The sequence below is a fragment of the Athene cunicularia genome (genome assembly GCF_003259725.1).
Source record: "Athene cunicularia isolate RWA chromosome 5 unlocalized genomic scaffold, athCun1 chr5_part1, whole genome shotgun sequence".
Lineage (NCBI taxonomy): Eukaryota > Metazoa > Chordata > Aves > Strigiformes > Strigidae > Athene > Athene cunicularia.
Genome location: NW_020799101.1, coordinates 40,755,328 through 40,766,660, shown reverse-complemented (window position 1 = coordinate 40,766,660; position 11,333 = coordinate 40,755,328). Strand labels below are relative to the sequence as shown.

Below are 11,333 nucleotides of genomic sequence, written 5' to 3'. Positions count from 1 at the left end.
GTCCCCTCAGCCGGCGGCGCTGCCGCCGCGGGGAGAGGGGCTGGCGGTTGTGCTGACTTGGACGTTTCTCCCTTCCTCTCCTCTCTCTCCCCCCTGCTCTCTTTCTCTCTCTCTCTTCCCCCCGCCCCCATTTTGCGCGGAAGCCGGGAGGATAATTTACTGCAGGCTTTGACTGGATCCCTCTTTCCCCCCGGCCACCGCCGGGGCTTCGGGAAAAAGGTGACAGCTTTGGCCGGGGGTCTGTAAGCGCTGGCAGCAGTTACGGTTCCTCCCCGATCCCCTTTATAAATAGGGGCTGTGGGGACGTGAAATATTATACGCCTTTATTATCAGATATCACCCACTGCATATATGTGTGCACTTAAAGCAGAGCTAAATTTGTGAGAGTTAAAAACTCCATAGTGTTTATTCTCGGTGTGGTGCTACAGCTTGGCGTTTAATAATCGAGTACAGCGTTGTGCTCTCCAGGCTGTGAAGCCGAACGTGGAAGGGATGTGTACGGAGCAAAAGCAAGGGGCTGGAGGGACCCCGTTAATGGACCCCAACGGTGGGAATTTTTGTCTTGGTCATAAGGTGATACTGAAGTGTAAAAAGTCGAAATTTTGGATGGGGGAGTTGGTTTAGATGTGCTAGTTGATACTAAAATGATAATAATTTTTGTGGAAGCCTCTGAGAGTAAGTAATACGGCCCCCATCCTTATCATTAACTCTTGCATTTGGCATTTCTTGCAAAGAATGAGGCTAGAATTTATTGCAAATGTCGTATTGACCAACGGGTGCATCTTTCAGTTTAGATTACTGCTGATTTGATCCTCTGGAATCTGCAAAAGAAAAGTCTGCCAGCCTCTGTGAATAGCTTTGCAGTGTAACAGGAGTGGAGTTCCTGAGCAGAATCGCTGAGAGATATGTGAACGAGCGTGAGCAAAGCTGAGCACATCGGTATTTTCTGCCTCAAACCTGGGCTTGTTCCCCAGGCACAGTCTGTGTGTGGGGTGAATACCCTCTTGGCACCTGGAGATGATGTCGGTCGAAGGGTCTACAATAACAAGTCGGATCAAAAATCTACTTCGCTCCCCTTCCATTAAGCTGAGGAGAAGCAAGCCTGGGAACAAGCGTGAAGATATAGGCAGCAAGGTGAGTGCTGTGTGGTGCGGCCAGCGTGCTTTAACTTTGTTGCCTAAGGTCCCATCTGTGCTTTGGGAGAGCCGATATAAATGTAGAGTGATGCAGAGCAACTGATACGTGACTGTAGTCTGTCTTTTAGTCGGGATCTTTAATGTGCTGCAGATCCTTGCTGAAGCCTGGGTCCCTCTTCTGAAACACACTCTTTCTGGTTGTGTGGTACGTACCCAGTCTGTATCAGAAAGCTTTTGGGATTTCCCACGCTGTGGTGTGTGAAGTCGGTACAGATGACTGACAGGAGAAATACAATGCTTCCTCTTCCTCCATGTTTCTAACCGGTGTCCTGCATTACTGGCAACTAATGATACACAAAGATCCGTTCTTCTGCGTAAGCAATTGCTCTAGGCCCCGCAGAGGAGTATTCTGTGAGCGTATGTGGAAGGGTAGTGTGGTCTGAAAGATGGAAGGTGTGAGACATGTCTTAGAGATGACTGTTCAGATGGTGTCTGGGTTCCACAGACCTGGATGTGCTTTCCTCTGTGTTCCTTCTCTGTGTGCCTGACCCCCTTCTCTTGGGATCTCTTGTCTTGGGGTATAATTGCTTCTACCTGAAAAATCCATCATTCTTCTTGGTGTTGTGGAGAATTCCTGACAGGCAGTCACTCACTGGGAATTACCTGGTGTCATGAGGAGAGGAGGATGACCTAATGTGCAGGGAGAACAGGAGCTGGGTGGCATTGCCTTGTGCTGGCAGCAGGTGCTTCTGAGTCAGGGCACCTCGCTCTGTCCCCGCCACTGATTCACTTGTAACCCTGGGTACGTCATTCATCCTTTGCATAGCTCTCTCCATACTTAGAAAGCTTAATCCCTCCCCCATTGTGAAGACTCAGGGAATAAATAAAAAATGCTTGTAATCCATGACTGCAAAGTGCATTCATTTGTCTCAAAACAGTAGTGCTTCAAAATTTATCTCTTGGAGTGAAGAGTGTGTGTAAAACTGCAGGGGAAATAAGTGATACCTTAGCCAAATGGCCTGTCCTCAGCATGAAATCCTGTTCTCTGAACCCTGGCTCAGGTCAGCGTTTCCCTGAGATGGCTGTTTAATACCGAGGAGCACAATATTCTTTTCTCACCAAGCAAGAGAAAAACCTGCTTGCCTAGAGGAGAGTTGTCTAGAGGAGAGGCCGTGATGTTTGTGCGTGACCTTGGTGTGTGCATGTGCATGCATGTACCATGTTTAACGTGGGCTGTGGACTGCCAGTGGAACATGCTTTGTAGCTTTTGCTCAAGACCAGTTTGATCTGTTTTCTGTAGAGACCTCTGTTGAAAGAGCCAAAAGCCACCTGTACCACCACATACAGTGGGCACTGGGTTCTGGCTCTGTGAATAGGAGCAGAGATCTGCGCACTCCTTTTCGGAGCTGGGGCCTGCTACTATGTACCCCAGGTATTCTCTGGTACCCATTTTGTTTTCTTTGCACTTGCCTTTTGGAAGATCTCTGTTGTACCCCTTCTGCTGTCTCCCCAGTGTGCAGCCAGGGCTGTCTGATCCCTTGGAGATTCTGTGGATTCATTCTACACTATGAAATTGGGATTTGAGGGCTGGATTTTGTGTATTTTATTGTTAAGATCAGTTAATCAGTGAGATGCAGAGGAACTGCTGGGGAGTTTGCTGGTAGAAGCAATTTGTCATGATGAGGAGTTAGGTGCTGGTCTTGGTTTCCTAAAACGATCTGCTCTGAATTTCCCTCAAATGAGTTATGGCCTGCCCTCAGTAGGGCAGCTGGAGTGGGCAAGGTGAAAAGGAGTGGGCCTCTTACCAAAGGTCCGACATATGTTGGATATCTGTGGAGATTCTCTGTCTGTTGTGTGTGCACTCCTCTGCCTTTCAGGGTGAGAAGCAGCTCTGCTTTTCTAAAATAGCAGGAAACAGATCCTTCTCAGTCTGCTATTTGGTGTGAGCGTAAATCCCTTGAGGCTGAAATTGAGCATCATACACGTTGCTCCTGAAGGATCTTTGCTGACCTGCAGGGAGGGGTTTTTCAGGCATCTTTGTCTCTTGGACTGTTTGAGAAATGACTGCTCCAAGAGACACATGTGACTCTAGTCACATGGAAATATGGAAGGACCTATGAAGCTGGTAGCTTTGGCTGGTCATCTCTGCTGCATTCTGCTTGGTTACACAGGATGGAGCAGGACTGTTGCTCTAGATTAATGCCTGAAAGGTGATATTGTGCTTTGTGTGTGCATATGTAGGTGAAGAGCCAAGCCCTCAACAACCCTGCGGTTTCTCTGAGTCCCTCAAGCTTTTATTGCAACCAGCTGCTCAATTTAAGATGGCCCAGGACCCTCAGTGGCACTGCCTTGTCTTCCACGAGCTGTGATTTATTTTTTTTTTCCCCTCCAGTGGAAAGCATCCCCAGTGTCCCTGCTCTTTCCTAAACAACCCTTTGGTGGTGTGCAGCCTGCCAGGCTGCCTCAGCGCTTAGGGACAGACCCCTTGGGCAGTTTGTCGTGCTGAAGAGAAGCCCTGTGAAAATTGGCTCCTTTCAGTGAAGCAGCCCTGTGACGCTGGGCTGGACGTGGGCAGGCTGTGGGAGGCTGGCTCCGCAGAGACCTGTTTGTGCATTGCTCTGGAAGGGGGAGTGTGGGTAAGTGGAGATATTTTGCATGATGGTTATGCAGGACATGCAGTGTGTTACTTGGGAGCTGTACAAGAGAGAACTTGTTTTGTGACTTTTATTAGGACTTATTTCTTGCCTGTAATTAATGCATGGTTTTACTGTACAGCTCCAGGAGATCTCTACAGTAGTAAAACTAAGAAGCCAATACATAATCATGGCTATTTAAAAAAATAATAAAGAAGGGAAAGGAAGATAAGGAACAGGAGCTCTCTAAGTAAAGCTTGTTGACAGATTGGATGTAGTGGTCAGGTTTTTTCTGCTTTTTGAAAGCAACTTTTGTTTTGTGGGAGTCCTGATTTTTGTCGCTGCCTGACTAGCTCTATGTGTAGACTTTTTTTTTTTTTGTCTTCCAGTGTTTATGGCTTGAATCAATTTTTTCTGTCCTCTCCAGATCTCCACTGTAGTGTTGAACCAATATAGACCTAGAGTACAGTGACTCAAGCCTAGCCCTGTTGATTGTTGGGATTGTAACCTGTCAGTGTGGTGGCTGGAAGCTAAAATTTTTTCAGACAGGTTAGATGGCCTGCGTTCAATTTCTAGAGGATTACTAGCCCTACCAGAAACCCAGCCGTGCTTCTGGTCACCATGCTTGTGATTCCAGCAGAGACACAGAGTTAAAAACTGGGCATCGAGTGCCTTTGAAGCAGCATTGATCGCCTGAATGAGCAGCGCTGGCAGGACAGCGGGGAAGCCAGGGGTTGAGCCATCTCCCATTGCTAAAATGTCCTGGCTGCTGTAGTACCCTGCAACCTGGCTACACAAATCTCTCTCTGCTCACAGCAGTAATGTGCCTGAGCAGGTACAGTTCCTGCAGGGGCTGTTTGTATTGTTAAGCTCTACTCTTGTAAATATAAGCATCTTTTTAACTGATATAGCTGTGCCTTTTCTAGGGGGTGTCAGACCAGATTATTAATGTCAACGTAGAAACAAATTGCTACAAAACCTGCTACAGGCTTTTCCCTAAAACAGTAAGCCTGTGAGTCAAAGAAACACATTTGGAAGTTGCTGCTTGTTTCTTTGATCTTTTCTGTTTTTTTCTAAGCCAGAAATATTTGAAGTTGCCAGCTGAAAAGAGCTCTGTGACTAAAACCTGACGTTCCCCAGCAGGAAGTTATTCAGCCCAGGGACTGTTGTACTGTGGTCTCCCCGCTTCCAAGTGTCGTGCGAGCACATGCAGCTGGAGCGCCTGTTCCTGCTCCATGATGCTGAGTTGGACTGGGTGGCTATGCAAAACCTTTTTGAGAGGTTTTGTTCTGAAATTGTTCTGAAATTTTGTTCTGAAAACGAGCCCTGACTAAGTGGCTCCTAGTGGGAGTGTTTCCTTTCCTTCGATGAGGCGTGGTCTGTTCTTACTGCAAGCCTCTGGGCTCCCATCAGCCTGATGGAAGCTCTCTGGTTAGGGCAGCAGAAGCACGTATGTGTACCTCTGTGCCCTGCTGGTGAGCAGGCACAGATTTAAGAGGGAAGCAGATCCATGGAAGCTTGAGACCCCTCATGCCTTGTCATCCCCCTTGCATTCCCAATGCAGTTCTCCAGCTCTTCAGTTCCCTGAGAAGCTGCAGGACTCTGCTAGGACTACAAGCTGTCCTGGACACAGGAGAGTGGAGTCATGTTTCTGGCCTGGCTGTAGCTTCCTGCCTTCAGAACACAGTCCTTTTTGTTTGAAAATATTGTAACTTCCAACATGATTCAGTTTTGACCGCTACTGGTCTTAACCGGATCAGCTGAGAACTGCTGAACCTGAACTGGAACAGAACCAAAAACCACACAAATTTGATTCACTGATATAAATGCTTCAAAAATCATCACCTCTTATTAAATCATTTCAGGTGCAGCTGAGGCTTGTTGTGGAGTGGGATTCTTTCAAAGTCTTTGGGAAAAACTTGATCCTGCAGCAGCAGAGCCTGCTGGGCTCCTTGTGGGCAGCGTTTCCCAGGGAGCTGGATGCGGGGCTGAGCAGCCTGACTGTGTGGGTGAGGTAGAGAGCAGCCTGTCTGATGCTGTCAAGTTTTTGTTTTGCCAGGTTTTGGAAGGGTCTTTTACGTAATGATGGTGGTTTTGAGGAGCTGTTCAGCACAGTATTGCTCGATTTCCTTTCTCCGCTCTGCTGGAGCCTGAGCAGTGCTCGGCCCATCAGCTCTGGGACCAGTGCAGCCAGTGGCACAGCTGAGAGGATACATCTCACCCTGGTCTGGCCTTCTGCTGCTGGGCCTGTTCTGCTTCAACACCCATGAATGTTGCTTGGCCCTGGTTGATAGGTCAGGATCTCTCACAGCTTTGCACTGCTCAGTCTAAACACAAACAATTGCTTCAACAGCTTAGGGGCTGCTGTCCAGAGATAGAGGAGATTGCATGTCTGTCTCGGGTCAAGCTTATAACAGTGTCCCTTAAAGCAGGGGCCAAAGGCTGGTTAGCTTCTCCATAGCCAGACCCTGCATTTCAGTGGCATGTCTGTATCTGTGGAACAACTGAGAGTGTCATAGCTCAGGGGCTGAATCCTTACCTGCTGGGCTGCTCTGATCCCCTCTGCTCCATTCTCCAATACATGGTGCTCAAGATGACCCTGTGTTTGTTAACAATTCCATGCACAGGTTTTCCTCATTCCATTCTTCACTCTGAGTATTATGCCTTGTCCTGAAATTACAGGGTGATCTGGCTTGCTCTCCTGGCCTGAACTGGAGCCAAACATGAGTGTTAAATGTGACTTATAGCCACAGGGGATATCAAAGCCAAAGTTTTTTCTGCTGGTGGGACTGCAGCACAAATTTCTTTTGGTTCTTGAAGGATGGTGGATATAAAAGCATACAGCAATTCCACGTTTGGTTTTGTAGCCTGCAACTGTATCCATGAACCACTGTGATCTTTCTTGGCAATCTTGAGACCAGGTTGCTGGAAAGATCCACCCTTCTATTCACCCCTAAATAATGTGCTGTCTTTACCATGAAAGACAGCAGGAAGACCTCTCCTTGGTGTGGGGGGAGCAATGTTGTGCCAACAGCTGGGTGCAGTTGGCATAAATAACACGAACCAGGTTATTTGCCTAGTGGGTTTAAATGGTTCTTGCTTCCCCTGGGTGGTCATACACTGCTTACCTGGGTGGTCTTTTAGAGCTGCATGTTGTTCTTCACCTCCTTCAAATAAGCTGGGTATTCTGAGAAGGCATGTGGGATTTAACTAACCTGTCTGGAGAGACTTGTAAGCAGGTTTTACTCTGTCCCTGCTGTGCTGGATAAGCTGTATACATATAGACTGACGACCCCCTTTTGCTTGTGGGCTGTTGTTCTGCAGGGGGCTGTGAAGCCTGTAGTGTTTTGCCAAAGGCCTGGCTGGGATGGTAAGATGGTGGAGGTCAGAACTGGTCAGAGGTGTTGCAGATGGTACATTTGCTGCTTGCTGGTCAGAGCTGTTGTTCACTGTGGTACAGGGAGGGCTGGTGGAGAGAGGCATACGCAGACACCATGGGAAGACACCTCCTCCAAAGTGTACCATCTGTTTCACTAGCTGTGTGCTTGGTACTACCTGGGGTCTATCACCTTATTTGTTTCAGGAGGGCAGAACAGTTGAAGTGATGGTTGGGAGTTGGGCCAGGTTGGACCACTGTCTGCTTCTGTATCATCAAGGGTCTGCAAGTGCCTGTAAAATGACTTGTATATTATTTCACTCTTCTCTGTGTCTAGTGGAAAGCAACTGCAGGGCATCACCTCCATTTCCAGCTGAGAAAGTGGCGGTCAGCATTTTGTTGCCCTGGGAAATTTGAGTAGATATTTTGCTTCCTGTTTATCAGGTCTTAGAGAGAAGTTGCTTGATTAGCCTTGGTACAATTTTTCTCTGGGAAAGCAAACACCATGTACTAGCTAGTCTTTGGCTTTTTTAAAAAAAGTACCTTGTCTTGATGCTTGGGGCAGGGAGTGGCACTTACATGGTGCTCGGACAGTGCTTAGCAGAATGAAGCCCTGATATTAGTGCTGAGTGATCCTAGCTGAAGTCTGAATAATTAACTAGCACCAAGCCTAGTTTCAGTCACTTCAGGCTTCTGTTTGTCTCTGATGTATCTGCCTCTGCAGAGCTGGAAGTTTCTGAGGGCTCCTGTACATACATAGCAGAGTTGCAGTGTGCTCTCTGCTCTGGTTTCCAGCTCCATATGTGGGCTGGTCCCTGTGTTTGAAACTCTGTGGGCTCTGCCGAGGCTGTACGCACCAAAAGGTGGATGCTGCAATTCAGAAAAACCTCCCGCTATTTCTTTTTACCACAGTGCTGTTTAGCCTTGCCCTCAGCATGTCTGCATGTCATACAAGGAAAATCCAGCTGAGGCCTGCGGCTGTTGTAACCAGCAGTGTATCTGTGCTGTGTGGTCTGTCTTCGAAAATATGAGTGTAAAGGTGAGTTGCTGCTAGGATTTGTATGACCATAGTCTGCTGGAGCATCCTATCTCCACCTTGCTTTGGTGAGCATTGGACAGACATAGAATAAAGTAGACCCAGCCCAGAAAAGCTTCAGGCTTAAAAAAACCCCAGAAGGTGTGTGGGGGAACAGGACATACTTTTCCTATACAGATGTGGCTCCAAACTTCCGCAAGAAGTCTGAGGCAGACCTAGAAATTGAATCCTGATCATCTGAGGCCATATCTTAGCCTTAGCCACGAAGTCCAGCCTCTTGCAGATTACCAGGGATGTTTCTCATCTCTCCTCTGTGAGGACTGTGCGTTCACTTAGGATTATTTGCTTAAAAGTCCCAAACTGTGCTATAGTAAATGCTGACTTGGTTCCACTGTCACTAATGATTTCAGTAGCTCTGGTGATGATGACTTTCCAACAGGCTCAAGCAGATTAAGCAGCATATGAATTAAGAGTTGTGGAAACCCCAGTAAGCTTTGTAATTTTGCTAGTGTCCCAGGAGACCAGTACTGTTGTTAGTTACTGTGGGGAAACTCTGATTGAAAATAGTACTATAGCAGTGTCTATGAACTGGTGTATTCAGTGTTTCCAAGCCAATAGCAATAAAAATCCAGTCCTGCTTGTTCTCCCAAATACAGTATTAAAATTCATAATTGGTCAAGAAGGCTATGTGATTTAACAATTAACAATTTCTTACCTGGTGGAATTTGAACAATGACATTTCTTCCTCACAGTGATGGTTCTTTTATTTCTGCACCTCCCAAACACTTTGCATAGTTAGGCTGAAATTTCGCCCATCATTGATCCAGACACTCCTTTCTCTGGAAGAAAGTAGATTATTGGAGGTTGTATAGGAGTAGAGAGCCATCGTGTATAACATGGCTTGAGAGCAGGCAGATGAAGGAGTTTCTGAAAGAAGGAGAAAGCAACTTCATGGCAGTATCAACGGATTCAAGGATACAGACTTGTAAAATGCTCTGTTCCTGTTTTTCTTCCAAGAAGGCACTGTGAACAGTGCTGCTTGTTCAGAAGCCCTTCCCTATCGACAGACAGGCCCAGCACAGGGCAAGTTTCAAGTGCCAGTACTGAAGTGTTAGCTATGTCTCCTGTGCTCAACAGTGGTAGCCTCTGAGCGCTCCCAAGGGCTTTGAAATTGGTTGCTTACCTTTTGAGTAGCATATAAGGGGCTGCTTGCCTTTGAAGTCTTGTTTGTACTAGGGATTCTTTTGTTTTGGGGGAAAAAAATAAAAAATGCTCCATTGCCTAGTGCAGGACTTTGCACCACAGGAGCTTGAGTTCATGACACAGTCCCTAACACAGTCTAGATGCTGGAGTTGCTGGAACACTGAATAGGACTGAGGGTGAGAGGAGTGTGTTCAAGACCTGCCTCCTTATTTGGTGACTGCTCGTGGTGCTCAGAACTTGCTGTGCTCTGTGCTTTAGCCATGGCCCTGCCACAGGGCTGTGACCTGGACTGTAAGGGGATGGGGGTGGTGTCAGAGGTATCCAGAGTTGGCATGAGCGTACGGGTGTGCTTGGCCAAACACTTGCCTGTGCTAGAAACAATCTGCAAGCTGAGCTTCCACGACAAGCTCTCTTAATGGTGGCACAGCATCCAAAGAGTCTGCTGAATGATCCTGTCTCTCAAAGAAACAGGCTATACCAGTAAAAGGACTTCTTTTTGCCAGTTACATTGCATCAGTATTAGTGTCTTTTCTGCAAGAGCTTTATCTGAGCTGAGAGTGATGTTTTTCATGCTCCTAACCAATGCTTCTGTGCTGCTGAAATGTGTAAAGGTAGAGTGAACCTCGAAGCAGAGTTCTATATTTTTTAAAATGCAGTTAATGGTTGTAGGTTCTGTGCTCCGCTCTTCAGACTGTCTCTGAGCCTCTTTTTTCCCTCAATATAAGACAGACAGGATACTTACCCACTTACTCCAAGTGTCCCAGCATCCAGGGCTTTAAAACAGCTGTGTAATTCCTTGCTTTTGGCTTATCTCCCAGTTTTCAACTAGATATAGTAGTGGTTCCGAGCACAGTTGTTTCAAACCTGCTTTGGGGTGTCATCCTTCTTGAGCAGCTGGGTCCAACAGCATTGCTGACTGTAAACTGGAACTGACAAATTTGAGATCTGCTTTGTTTGTTTTAAGCCCATCTGGTCCCAACTCAGCTGGTGTTCTTGGACTGAGTCATGGCCAGACGGGCTTCGAAAATGGTTCAGTGTATCTTGCCCAACCACGAGGGCTAGCTGGAGGGTGTTTGCCCAGCCTGACCTCTGCTACAGGAGTGGTGGTGAAGGGGAATGAAGACAAGATGACATAAAATGCCCTTAATGAAATGCATTAACAGATATTTCTGATGAGCGTGTGGCGGCCCTCAATGAATGTAGTTGTTTCTAAAAGCCTGAGCTGCTTTCGAGGCTGGAACTGGGATTCCGCCACCTCCTGCGCCGGGAGGATAATCTTCCTGCCTTGATAATCCACGGTTTGCAATGCATGGCTCTGCAGGCTTCCCCAGCTAAGCTGCTGAGATGCATTTTACACGCCGTCAGCAGTGCGAGTAGCTGGCGCTGGGGAGGATGAGGGGAGGGAGCTCTGGGCTGGAAGGAGCTTCCTTCAGCTTTCTTGCTGCTGACTGCTGTGGCTGTGTTTTCGGCTGGAACTTCTGGAAGAGTGGGTCTTCTGCATCACCATTGTGGTGGGTGGCTTATAGACGCTGGCTTTGCGAAATTCTTGGTCCACTTTCTGTAGCAGGGCTGCAAATGAGCTTTCTGCTGCCCGGGCCCCTTGATAAATACTTTTTTGATGGACCCATCAGTGGAAGACAGAGCATTGTGGTAGGGTAGAAGATGCAGCGCCTGGACTATCTCTGCCGTGCATCAGGGACACTCCGAGTCCTTGGAATGAACATCTTGGGAGTGTCTGGACTTAAAAAACGACCGTTAATAATACGGCCAGCGGGCAATGGACGGCCTAACGCGAGGCGTGCTGGAGCGGAGGCCGCAGCCGGTGGGCGACGCAGCACCAGGGCTGCAGTTGCACCGCCTGGCCCGCTCGCTGCTTGCCGGCGGCTTCCCGGGCCGGGTGGGCTCCCTGTGCCCTAGGCGCCTCCCGCCTCCCTCCCGGGGGTCGGCCT

General features: G+C 47.9%; 1 protein-coding gene across 8 annotated transcripts in view; it reads left to right on the top strand.

Moving 5' to 3' along the window:
* The window catches only part of MAPKBP1 (mitogen-activated protein kinase binding protein 1), a 105,076-nt gene that overhangs the window by 5,522 nt on the left and 88,221 nt on the right, over nucleotides 1-11,333 (top strand). For all 8 annotated transcript variants that reach the window (XR_003398519.1, XM_026849855.1, XM_026849854.1 and 5 more), the window contains exon 2: nucleotides 790-1,134. Coding sequence is in view for 7 of the 8 variants with exons in the window: in XM_026849855.1 (XP_026705656.1) it covers nucleotides 1,018-1,134 (117 nt within the window). In the remaining variant the exon portion in view is untranslated. The remainder of the gene's footprint in view (nucleotides 1-789; nucleotides 1,135-11,333) is intronic.